Raw genomic sequence first — 13,502 nt, 5'->3', positions numbered from 1 at the left:
GGAGCAAGCCCAGCTGGTGCCATCTTAGCATGTGCATGGAATTCCTGGTGGGGGGACTCATTACGTGCCACCCATGGGACAGGGTAAGCACAGCAGTCTTAGGTCTCTACACAGTGATGGCCTGGGGCTGGAACTTCAGCACATCACCAGAGACAAGAGACACGCTCAAAATAGACCATATCCTTCATGAAACATTCATGAAAAGAAGAATGGTAACTTTTCTTTTTAAATGAAACCTGAACCATTTCTGAATCCTGCAAATCCTGAGCTGGTATGCTAACCTTGGGTTGTTCTTCCTCTGGTAAACTGTGGAGAGCTGAACCGAGAGGAAGAGAAAATAAATTTGTATTATGTGCTAGATCAGAATGTTCTGATAGTTCAAAATCTCTAGGACATCTGTATTATTTTCATAGGAATTTCAGTTGGATTCAAAACAAGTTTGCTTAACAAAAATTTGTACAGGAATAGTTTGAATGAGCATCAGGGAAGTAATGCAGGTTCTCTAGTGTCTTGACTGCATATATGCACCATACAAACTATGAGATTTTTTAACATGCTGTTTTTCCTTTAATAATATGACTAAATTTTGAACATAGGTATCGGGCCAGTTTTAGTCAACTGGATAGAGATTTGGGTTCAAAAGTTCACTTGATTCATGCTGAGGCATCAAACAGTCTTTTTACTTCTTTCTAAGAATGATTTATAAAAGGAATAAGTTTAAAATGTTTGTGCTTAATTGAAAAAGGAGTACCAATACTAATGCACTCTTCAAAAAACATCTAGGATTTCTCTTACCAAGGATTAGCCACCTGACTTAATTTCCAGCTCTCCCACTCCTGTGTTTGTGTAGAAAATAATTCGTTCTCTTTCCCGTCCCTGCGAGAGGGATAATGGAAAGACTTACATACAAAGGGGGAAGTACTGTCAATAATTTGCAGATAGACAACAAAAGAAACTGGAGTGTGTCTGATGCTGGGTTTTGTCTTTCTCTTTCCTTGCTCCTGTCATTGTGATGTGATCTAAAAGGGAATTCAGGACTCTCGTGATTGAAATGGTGTTGGCCACTGATATGTCCTGTCACTTCCAGCAAATCAAAGCCATGAAGAATGCTTTGCAGCAGCCAGAAGGGTGAGTCACTTCACAACACTGTGCAGCGAGGGGCTGCATTTTAGCTGGTGCTTTACCAATGTATCTGACTTCAAAAGCTCCTCTCCAGAGGTCCTCACTCTTTTTGATGTCCTCATCGATTCTTTTTCTGCTACTAAATTTTGAATGAGTTCACTTAGGAGTGTATTGGCACCCCCTACACACACCTCTCTATTCTGTGCTGGTGGACCAAAGCTTGCAAAGGTCACCATGTTGGGATAAGCCTCCCTGGGCATTTCCCCTTGTATATCAGGGCAACATCAAGGACATGATCCAGCTGAATGACCTCTACGGCTTCAGTGTGATTCCAGGTTATAAGATCTGCAAAACACAACTTAGGAATTGCCCTTCTGCAGATGGTATCAGCTGCCTCCTCTGCAGGAGGCCTGCTCCATAACCAGAGGACAGTGAAAACAACTTGAGATCCACGGAGGGAAGGACTAGAAGATAACAGATGGAGCAGTATAGGGAAGGCCTTTTCTTCTTTCCAGTATGTCACTGGGAGCTGTAATATTTTGTCCACAGCTCTTCCCCATAAAATTCCTCTTATACTGCAGAAAGCTTTGAGTGATGGTCATTATTTCACCCAGGAGACAGGTCTGTCCAGAGCCACCCAGAATTATACCTGTATCAGCCCAGTGTGGCTTGCTCCTCTCAGAAGCTGCAACTCTTCCAGCTGAAATGGGGAACACAGTAGCTCTTCAAGCCTGCTTGTGCAGACAAACAAGCTTGGAAAGGAGCTCAGCAAGGCTGAGCAAAGTTTCTTTTTGCGCTTCTTAACTTCTCACTTATAACAAGAATGGTGTATGTTGGACAAATTTGACAATATTTCATAGTTGTCTGATTTTATCAACACAGAAATCATCCCATTAATACCCTGGCCAAAGATTCTAATGACCTCATTGCCCTGCTTAGGTGAGATTTCTGTCATTCTCCACTGCAAAAGCAGACAATTAATTTTTTTGATCCTTTGGATTTTCAGAATTGACAAGCCGAAAGCCTTATCACTGTTGTTGCATACAGCAGATATCAGTCATCCAGCCAAGGCCTGGGATCTCCACCATCGCTGGACCATGTCTCTGCTAGAGGAGTTCTTCAGACAGGTAAAACTAGAGAAGTTCCTCTGCATTTCTGCAGCCCAGAGGGAGTGTCGAGGGGCACGGAAGTAGGAAAATATGAACACACATCTTTTCCTTCTCTGACTTTCTCAAGAGTCTCCTAACTGATAAGAAGCTTTCTCATCTGGCACCAGTAGCACTGGCTGTTTATGCCTCTTGGGAAGCTAGTGCCTATATATATAGATATTATCTACAGGCTAGAAATTCTAATTGGGGAAGCTAATGCATGTTTCAAATTAGCAAAATATAGAATAAGTGACATTCTACTTAGGTATAGAACCATTGAAAACAGATTTAGGTGACTGTACTTTGTAGAACTGTACTTATGTTGGGGTACATGTGAAAAATGCATTACCTTTACTTTAGATTAAGTGAACTCATCTAGTTTATAGCTCACAGTGGACCACCTGTTGACAGACCCACAAATCTAGGCAAATCATTAAGCTCTATGTTATAGCTATAAGCTCCCAAAGTGACTAATTAAAAGCATTTAAAGAGCTGCCTTAAAAAAAATTTAAAAGTAAACAGAGCTGTTAAGAGTGTTTAGGATACTTTTCACCAACATGAATTACTAAACTAAGCAGAAAACTGTTTCATTTTCCCCCAGTGTTCAATAACTTAATGTTATATAGTGAATCTGAATGCAAAAAAGAAAATTATATGACAATTTTAAAGAAGTTCTAAGAATTTTTTTTACATGGCATCCATTTTTAAGGGTGTTGTGGGAATCCTTTCTTAATAAGGACATTGCAAGAATTTGATTTGAAGAGGGGACCATACTGATCAGAAACTGGGCTGGCCTCAGGTTAGGTATTTATTTCCTTACGCTCTTCACCTTTAGACCCTCTCCTGTCCTTTCTGTTACGTGCTCTGCAGAGACATAAAGCCTGACTCAGCCTATATCAGTAAGGTCCCCAGTCCTATTAGTTTCCAGTTATTTTGAGATATGACACAAGTCTTTCTGCACCAAGTAACCATGCTGTCGGTGGGAATGATGCTTCTGAGTACAATGGGTTCAGCAGCTATGGTGAGCATCTCTTAAAGCAGATGTCTTGCATGAATTCATTTGTTTCACTAATCCACTTTAGCTAGCTATAAGGAAGCAGCCCAGACAGCTTAGAAGTTGTCAACTATCTTTCTGAGCAGACAGAAAGGCAGTTAGGTGGTCCTTCCTAAAGAGAGTTAGGCACTGGTTTTTTTTTTAGAGGCATTAGGAGTGAGAGGAATGATGATTAGGTAAGAGCTGGCATTGAGAGGTTCTTCCTCAGACACACAGCAGACACAGTAAAGTAACATCACTTGGAAATATTTCTGTATTTGGTTTCTGGTTTACCCTGGTATTTGTGTATCAGACTTATAACATAAAGCAGAATTGTTCTGCAACAGAAGAATGCTCTTGCTTGTTGTTCCACCCAAAACTCTAACAGGACTTGTGCCCCCATTTCATGTATGTCATATTAACAAATAGAAGACAGAGTCGGCTTTTCTTATGCCTATAGAAGCTTTTCTGTGATTAGTTTTCTGGCTCTTTTAGCTTCCATTTGACATTAGTCAGAACACTGGCAAGAAGTTCAGCATGGTTAAAGTGAGCTGCTGATTTAAGGAATTGATTCTAGAGTATAGTTAACAGGCTATTTAAATTTAAATGTTCAGTGGGGAGTATTGCAACTATGTCATCCTATATATCTTCTCAGCATAAAGCAATATGTTATAGTGTGACTGAACCGAGTTAAAGGGCTTTTTGAGAATATGCAACTTGAAAGACTGGAAAAAAAATGGGGTTATAACACTTATCTTCTGCACTATCTTGTAATTTTAGAAAGGGACTTTCAGTTCTGAGGGCTGGAAAGCGTGTTTGGCCTTTTGTACTTAAGCACTTATGTAAAGTGTTGACAATGTCAGTGTTTCCATTGGAAGAAAAGAGTAATCTGCATCTAGCCAGCCATGACCTCTGATGTCCTTATCTGAAAGACTAAAACTACATGCAAAAAAGTGCAAGCCCTGCAGTCCTGACACTGGTGTTTTCTCTTGTAAGGTTTCCTTTGAGAGCTGAGTTCTGCTGAGTTCTCTGGAGAACTGCCATGAGAAGTGGTCTTGTGCTAAAGTGGGTTGTCACTTGGTGCCTAGAAGTACCAAGCAGGCAGGGAAAGCTCTAAGGAAAGATTCACTGGAATTAAGGTGCTTAGTTCACCAACTTCTGCTTGGCCTAAAGCTTTTCCAGCCAGACTAAAATTCTTCACAAATTGTGTTTAAAAAAAAAAAAATAATTCAAAACTTACTTAAAGAAAGTAAAATGAGAAGCTTTTACACTTATGACTTAAGATACGAAAGTGCAATGTGTCTTGTCTTTTTCTAATTAATTCTTGATTTTGTTTCTCCAGGGTGACAAAGAAGCAGAATTAGGGCTTCCCTTCTCTCCACTGTGTGATCGCAAGTCTACTATGGTTGCTCAGTCTCAAATAGGTATGTCCCTTTTGGTGCACACAAAGTAGCATCTTAAAAACAAAATTTATTCCTCTCTATGGGGCTAAGATCATGGGGTTCTCATCATTTGCAGCTATGTTAAAGACATAAAATAAAGCACAATGGCATTATTTCACCCAGATTAACGATTCAAAGCTGAGGAACCATGAAATCTAAGGTGATGGTTCCATGCAGTAACCAAGATAACTCTGATATGCCTGCAGAGATGTCTACAGTCCCTGGTTATGAGACTACTCCGTGGTTTTCTGAGCTCTGAAGATGAGGCACATGTGGCAATGTATTGTGATATGAGCATCATTGGTGGATATGAAAATGTAATGTCAGTCCCTTGGATGACCTGGGCAAAATCTACTGTGTGTCTGTCCATTTATTCTTCCCACCCTTTCCCTCCCAGTCTTTCAAGCCAACCAATATTTTTCACTGAAGCCAAACAGCAAACCATTTTCTGCTGTACTCATTCAGAAACAGAGATCTTTTTACAGACTCACCAACAGTGCTTTCTCCACCTCTTCAGTTATTGAGTGAAAAAGTAGAAGAATGAGGCAACAAGCCTGGTATTCAGTGAGAAAACAAGAAAGGCTAAGTGAAGTAAAACTGTTCAGGAGGCTGGGGGCAAAAAAGGACAATGGAAAAGATGGGGTTTGGGTTGCATTTTTAATACCTAGGAAGCAAATAAAGTGAACAGAATGTGATCTTACCTTGACTGGAGAATAAGGTGCCAAGTGGAATAACAAAAGAAAGATAATATGGATCCAAAAAATGAGGGAACTGAGTCCAGAAACAGAAAGAAAGAGAATGTATTAAAGGAAATCAAACAAAAAATTTGAAGTATGAACTTTCTCTCAAAGACTAAGACAAAGATATCCCCGAACCTAGGAAAGTTCAGATTCGTATCTGTGGCTAAGAGCCGTTTCTGTTTAAAATTATTTCATTGTTCCTGTTAGGCAAGCCATTCTCCAAGGGACCCCATCCCAGATTTTTCTGGCTTTGAAAGTTTAGACAGTTCAGCCAAGAATCTGAACTTGAAAAGCCCTATGCAAGCCTGGCCTGATGGCCAGACTTGTAGTGTTTGCTCCTCTGCAGCAGTACTCCAGAAGAGTGGGACCGTGCGTAGGGCACGGTGCAACTGCTCCGCACATCTGTGTTCTGCCAGCAGCTTGGTGGAGGGAAGCAGCAGCAAACTTGAAGTGCTGCAGTCTCAGCTGAAACCCCTGTTGAGGAATTCTGGGCAGACTACACCTACTACTGTGCTATGGGAGAAGATAACTCTCTCACTCTGGCTGGTGTGGAAGGAAGCGCGTGTAGAGACTTCTCCTTCACATCCCTTCTATCAGCTTTCAGATACTTCCCTCACTCCTTAACAGGGAAGAGGAGTTGTGCTTCCCATGGGGTGCCTCCACATAGGGTTGTGTGTGCTTGGAAACCTGTTTTCCTTATCCTCCTCTTTTGTCCTCCTTTGCCTCGGAAGGCCAGGAGAGCCAAGAGACTTCTGCACTGATGCCCCTTCTGTCAGGCCACTGCAAAATTAATGGTGAATTAAACCATCACTAACACAATTCCACCTCATAAAAGAGGCACTCATCAGTATGCAAAGGCAGCCTTATTTAGTCACATACTATTTGTCATTATATTTGATTTGTGCAGTTTAGTAATCCATTGACATTAATAGGCTACTCTCTGTAAGTCTTGCCTTCTAACATTATAAAATTTTCATTTCCCAGACTGCTGCACACATTGGCAGTGTCTTTCTGTAACATCTCCTTTGTTAAATCAAAACCTCTCATTTTTTGGCTATCTGTTGAGGTAATGCTGCCAAAGTTGTAGGCTAGATTCTCAGACAAATAACCTATTCCCTTTCATTTATTTACCTGATTAATAGCCTTAACTATTCCGTGGAATAGTAAGTACTACATTTCTTTGCAAAAGTAAGTTCTTACTGAATTCCAAATTATGCTATTATCTGCAGCAAGCAGCCATCAGTTCCCACAAATTAACAACCTCTGTCCTCTGTGAAATAAAATTGTGGTCTTGGTTCTGTCAGGGACAGAGCCTAGAAATCCTGTTCTGGTGGCTTGACTTGTTTGTAGTTGCCTGCTTGCTGCTCTAACGTCACTGCAGATGCAACAACAGTGGTCAAGCATCTCACAAATGCAGACTGAAAGTTTTGCAGTATGGACTTTTTCCATGGAAATGAAGTAATCTAACAGCAAAAACTTAGAATAATAGAATGGCCTAGGTTGGAAGGGACCTTAAAGATCATCCAGTGCCACCCTCTGCCCTGGGCAGGGACACCTCCCACCAGACCAGGTTGCTCCAAGCCCCATCCAGCCTGGTCATCCCTTCCAGGGATGGGGCAGCCACAGCTTCTCTGGGCAACGTGGGCCTGCATCTCACCACCCTCATAGTGAAAAATTTCTTCCTGAGATCTATTCTAAATCTCCCTTCTTCCAGTTTGAAGCCATTACGCCTCATCCTATCACTCACTACATGCCCTTGCAAAAAGTCCCTCTTCACCTTTCTTATAGGCACTTTCAGGTACTGGAAAGCTGCTATAATGTCTAACTTCCTCAAAAGAATGTCTCTCCTGTTGCTTCAGCTTGTGAAGAAATTGTTCAGAGTTTAAATTTATAATTAAAAAAGCCTGAATATCAAATAATGAACTTAGGTTTTAAAACCTATTAATGTTAATGTTAACGACAAATTTATCATCATTTTTCTTCTTCAAGAGAATGAGTGCAGTAAATATTTCTGTACCATAGTGAAGTACAGAAATCAGGAGATTCACGTCCGGAAGTCAGGCTGCTTATCAGAGGGGGGGGACAAACAAACTGCAGAGAAAACCAGGCCAGGATTTATATTTCCCAACAATATCAGGAGTTAAAGCTTCTCTGTCTGCCCCAGATTATAAGAAGCTAGTTTGACTGGAGATCAGCCTTTGTTGTCATTGTCCTCTTTTGCAGCTGATAAATGTAGCAGCATCTTTTTATTTTTGTCCTTTGGCCAGGAAGAAAGAAAATTACAGCTTCAGAAAGCATTGGATAGAGGCTGATGAGTCCATGCTGATGATTGTTTTTTCTTTTTTTTTGGGGGGGGGGGGGGGGTTGATGGGCTTTAGGGAAACTGCCCCAAGGCAGTGTTTGCTGTGGTGACGTTCTTAGGTGGAATGAATGATCTCTAGACATGTGCGTGGAATCCATCCTCAGTATACAGTGTTAATTGGTAAAATCATCTTAGTCACTGGGGTACAGAAATATTTACCACAGTCATTCTATTGAGAAGAAAAAGGATGATAAGATGGTGATTAGCATTAATAGGTTCTAAAACCCAGGTTCATTGTTTGGTATTCAGGGTTTTTAATTAGCAAACTATTTAAATCCCAGTGTCTTTAAGTAAGAAGAGAGAGAACATGTTGGGGGAGAGGCACATGGGAATATGGCATAAGTTACATAATTAGTCGTAAAGTCCTAAGTTTTGTTTCTACAAACAGATTATGTTTGCCAACTTTATTATAATCCTCATTTTTAGGTAACGTAGTTGAATAACTTATTCATGTTATGGGGAATAGAGGAAAAAATACCACTCCTAGGTCTTTGAGTTTGTTTCGCTGTGGTCCCGTGTGCCACCGCTGCCTGTCTGTTGGTGAGATGCAAGGCTTCTCCCAGGGAAAGCTGGTTTCTTAGACACTTAGAACTGGACCTTGTGTTTATGGGCAAATGTTGAGTATCTCAGGAAGTGGATCCCCCCACCTTGCTGCTGGGGTTTAGTGACACAGTCACGCATCGAATATCGGTGATTTGCATGTCCCAGGGCTGTTAGTGGTGATGAAGCAGATGGCAGTGGTATTACTTGCCAAGCAGAAGTGACAAGGTATACCATGGCTTGTGTTTTGTTGGTCATTAAGAGGTAAAAAAATTTTAATTGAAGGGGAATAGAAGAGATATGTAGACAGGCAGACACACACATATATCTAAATCAACTTCTCATTGTCCTCAGGATTCCTGGGGCAGACTTAACACTGTTCTCAGCCAATACAGAGTTTTAAAAAATTGTATGAAGTTTGCTGAGATTATCTGGGTTGTGATCTAGCACACAATATCCTGTCATGGCTTTATACTGCATACATTTCTGATTAACTCTCTGGGAGGAAGGGAGTTCTTCTTTCCCTAAATTTGAATAGATAAGACTGTCTCATCCTTATGAAGGCACATGATTCAGATGTTCAGATAAGACTGAATGCATGTTTTCTCCAGATATACAGAATGTTAGTATGAAATTCTGACAACTTGCAAGTAGTGTTTTTAATTTGGCTAGGCATGAAAATACAATTAATTGCGCATTCTTTTAGAAATTTAGCAAAAATCAAGGAAGGGAAATGGGACTAGAAGGATGCTTAAATGCTTTGCTCTCAAAGTATGGGCCATAACACCTGTGAATTCAGGTGCCTGGCCTTCTCCTTTTATTGTTCTGTTCTCACCTACAATCGCCAGGGTCTGTTGTAGAAACGTATCACTGAATTTCACTGAATTTCACTGAATTTCTAGAGTTGGAAGGGACCATAGAGATCATCTAGTCCAACTCCCCTGCTGAAGCAGGATTGCCTAGAGCTAGAGCATGTTACTAGAGCATGTTACTCAGGAGTGCATCCAGGCGGGTCTTGAAAATCTCCAATGAAGGGGACTCCACACCCTCCCTGGGCAGCCTCTTCCAGGGCTCTGTCACCCTCACCGTGAAGAAGTTTCTCCTCATATTTGAGTGGAACCTCTTCTGTTCCAACTTGTGCCCGTTGCCCCTCGTCCTCTCAGTGGGAACCACTGAAAAGAGTCTGGCTCCCTCCTCCTTCAACCCTCCCTTGAGATACTTGTAGGCATTGATAAGGTCTCCCCTCAGCCAAATCCAGTCAAATTATAATATTATGAATGTATAATTAATTGTTGGTAATTACCAAATCTTTAAAAATTATAACAGTAGGGAAAGACCTAAATCCCGATGTACTTGAGGAGGGATTAAGGACATTATTGCTTTCTTGGCTACCTGCAGCACAAATAAATTTGCCAAGTGCTAAAATGAACATTAGAAATAGCGCTTGCCTCAGGTGAGAGTTTAGGGCAAGGTATAAGGTACTGTAAACTCCTCACTCTCCCTTTTTTCTGTGCAACTTGGATTTTCCTTAATCTCATGAGTTTATGCCCACAGGGCCCTTCAGTCTGCCCTTCGCAACATTCAGATCAGAGCCGTGTTTATCTCTGCCAAACTGTATACTGAAGTAGAAATTATTTGGCCCTTTATTTTTTTCCCTTTCCTTATGTTAAAAAATGGGAGGAAAGCATCTAAATCTGTTTTATCATCAAGAAGAACGGGGTGTCTGAGCACCGAGGAGAGAATATTCACAGCAACCCACTGATATGCAGTAAGGGATGTTTGCATGTGACTCCACACCAGCAAAGCTTACCAGTATTATTACTGTTACACTAATTTTCTGCTTTTAGAGAGTTCGTCTTTGAAACTGGGTTTTATCCCAATCCGCTCAGAATTTGGCTTAAATATTAACGCTCTGGTATAAAACAAGTTCTGATGCATCTATTTATGTTCTGATTTGCCACAGTTTCTCTCCAGTGTTCAAGTCGGTATCTTTTGTTGCATGCTATATCCAGGCTCTTGGGTCAGGGATTAATGTATAACTCCGTCTTCCTTTTCTAGTATTTGCCTACCCCTCTTTGAAGGTGTGAATTTTTTACTCTCTCTTTTGCAGCGCTGTTGCTGCAATCACCGAAACAGTGACTCCATGTAAATCCTCCTCTTGCCTGCTTGACTCTGCTTGTGTTTCTGCTCAGGTTTCATCGATTTCATCGTGGAACCCACTTTTACTGTGCTGACTGACATGACGGAGAAGATTGTGACTCCGCTCATCGATGAAGCGTCCCGCTCTGGCATGTCTGGGTTCAGGCGTTCCAGGTGAATAAACCACATGCTCTCTGTCTTCACTCCACGCGTGCTGCCATTTTGCCCGACTGCCCCCATCTCCCCTCCACAGTATCTTCCATGGGGCTTGAAGCACCATGTCCACATTGCCAACACTGCAGCTCACCTTGTGATGTGGCTTCGTTGCAGAAACTCCAGCCCAAGGGAGAGCAAAGAGGGAGGTTGGCATGAACCTGAGCCGTGCCTCCAAAGGCAGTGAGCACAAATGGTTGTAGCCATGCAACCAGGTGAACACGAGTGCTCTCTCAGTCGCTGATGTCAAAGAGAAGGTAGAGGCAGTCACTGAGAGGCACTATTTCCTACAGGTCTAGAAGTATAAACGGGAGACTGAAAAGAGGACTGGGCAGTATAAGCACACTTTAGTGACAGTATTAAGGGTTATGCAATGTTTGAAGCACCACCAGAATTCACCTGGAGTGTAAGGACTCTTGGTCCATTCAACCTGCTCGGCTGTTGTAGAGAAATTACTCTTCTAGTAGTTTAAGGGAAAGGACATGACTTGGGATTCAAAGTCCAGTGGCTAACGCTCCCTAGAATAGGGCTACCAAGTCAGTATTCCCTCTCCCAGGTGACTTTTTTACTCTTGGTCTGTTACACAAAGAGCAAGCACTGATATCTTTGTCAGTTATCTTGCTGACTTCAGTAAAACGTGCACGATGAAGTGCCCATCCTTGAAAGACAACGGTAGGGTCTGTAATTGAAATGAGTGCCTGATTTCAGCCTCAGCTGAGGTCACCAAGCCTTGGACAGAGGCTGGCCTCCTGTCCTATGCCCAGTGGCTCTCACTGATGGATTTTAGGAGGTTCCTCCTTTAATATATTTGATTTGTAGAATTATCTGACTCTCCAATGAATATTTAGGGAGTGGAGCTGCAAAACAAAGGTAATGGCAACACTTTGAGTGATTCTGTTTCTTAGGGAGTACAGATACCAAAAAATAAGCAGGGAAAAGCTGCCCTTTATTTCTAATACTGTCTCAGGTTGTGCTGTTTGCTTTAACATTGGTTGCCCTGGGGTAGGGGGGAGGGAGAGGAGGAAGAGGGATTCAAGCTTAGTTTTGGTTATCCCAGTTGACTCCGTTAAGATATCTAGACTTAGAGTCATTTTTTCATTTAGCTGTATTTGGGTATAGGTGGTACTGATTGCTGCTGTGTTTTGTGATCTTGTGTCGCAGTCTGAATAGCATTAGTCCCTCTGAAGTTAAAAGATCAAGTGTCAAGAGCACTGGGTCCGAAGGAAGTGCCTCACTCAACTGCTCCATACTCACTGTGGACTTCAAATGTTTTAAAGCCACCTGGACTGAGGTGGTGCAGCAGAACCGGGAGAAATGGAAAGCACAAGCCACCAAAGGTAACAGCCAGGCTTCTTAGTGAAAGAATAAAAATTCTTTGACCTCTACTTCAAGCTCTTCTTCAATCAAATAATTCTCCAAGTAAGCACTGTTAGTTTGAAAGAATCTGCTTTTCAAGGTCAACAACCCACCCTGAGTTCAGAAAGATAGGAATATTGTTACTCGTCTGTGCCTTACACGTGGTGTGAGTGCACGTAGTGAAGAGAGTGGGAGTAAAAAACCTAATTGTAAGGGAGGTCCCCTAAAATCATGAGTCAGACTCAGGATGGGTGCAAAAATAACTGGGACAGCATTTGTAGAGATAAGTTATCAATTGTGCAATATTAAGATTGAAAGAGGTTTGGATGATAGTTCAGGGGAGAAGGACAGGATATTCTGGATTCACAAACTGGTCCATATTTCTAGTGTTAACTTGGATAATGAATTGGAAACTATGCTGCAAATGCTCGTGATGTTGTGAATCTGGGAGGCACTGCGAATATTTCAGAAGAATACGAGGGCTGGTTTGGTTGCAAGTTGACCAGGGTTCAATATTGTCATGCTATTGTGAAAAAACAAACAAACGAACCAACAACAAAACCAAAACCCAGACCAAAACAAGAAGACCCCAGACCTTCTAAGACCCCTCTGGCATCCTTCCTGTCTCTCCAGCCTCTCAGCAGTGCCGTGTCCAGGTTTGGGCACTGCAGTTCAGGCAGCAGATGTCCCAGTTGCAGACAATACGCCGTACAACAGTGCAGATGATGGTAACTGTAGTGCATAACTGACAGGGGTTTACAGCTGAAAGCATTGGTCTGAAGACTACTGCAGCTGCAAAATAAGGGAACTAGCTTTTTATTCGAATACCCAGGGCTGTTAAGAGGAGAAAAAATTGGCAGGTGGTTATAACCTGATAAGAGGTTAGACATTGGCAAATCTCTGCTGTTGGAGATTTTTCAGAGCTAATGAGAGCCGTCTACTGAGAAGGACTTAGGTGTAACTGCTCCATGGGCCCAAGGTCTCCTTGAGCCCTGAGGTGATTTAGAACAGTATTGGAACCTAGAAAGGAAGAATGTATCACTGATTAATTTTTTTTCCTTCCTTAAACTGTTTGTGGTACAATTTCTTCTCTGAGCTGAATGTTTGTTACTCAAACCCTTTTTTAATGGGGTTGTTGCATTTCATGTAGATGGAAGGAGTTTGATTTTAATGTATTACATGGCCTTGGCTTCAGGGCTGATGGAATATTTGGGGTAGTTTGCCTGAGCAGATTGTTCCTCTCCAAGTGAAAAGCCTGTCTAAAGGTCCAAGAAAGAGCACATTATGACTCAAATTAAATTTTCCTTTGTGATTAAAACTTGCTATTCAGGAAAAGCCTTTCTAGGTATTCCATGAAAATGAAAACAAAAACGTAATTAAAAATCTGCTTATTTGCCAGGGGCTTTT

General features: G+C 41.7%; 1 protein-coding gene across 5 annotated transcripts in view; it reads left to right on the top strand.

Annotated features, from left to right (window-relative positions):
* Nucleotides 1–13,502, top strand: part of PDE1C (phosphodiesterase 1C) — a 378,336-nt gene that overhangs the window by 321,637 nt on the left and 43,197 nt on the right. For all 5 annotated transcript variants that reach the window (XM_014949446.1, XM_014949442.1, XM_014949441.1 and 2 more), the window contains 5 exons: nucleotides 1,027–1,128; nucleotides 2,129–2,249; nucleotides 4,646–4,727; nucleotides 10,580–10,700; nucleotides 11,901–12,076. In XM_014949446.1, coding sequence (XP_014804932.1) covers nucleotides 1,027–1,128; nucleotides 2,129–2,249; nucleotides 4,646–4,727; nucleotides 10,580–10,700; nucleotides 11,901–12,076 — 602 coding nt within the window. The remainder of the gene's footprint in view (nucleotides 1–1,026; nucleotides 1,129–2,128; nucleotides 2,250–4,645; nucleotides 4,728–10,579; nucleotides 10,701–11,900; nucleotides 12,077–13,502) is intronic.

Source organism: Calidris pugnax, unplaced genomic scaffold (assembly GCF_001431845.1).
Source record: "Calidris pugnax isolate Ruff unplaced genomic scaffold, ASM143184v1 scaffold124, whole genome shotgun sequence".
NCBI lineage: Eukaryota > Metazoa > Chordata > Aves > Charadriiformes > Scolopacidae > Calidris > Calidris pugnax.
This window is presented reverse-complemented; position numbering and strand designations above follow the sequence as displayed.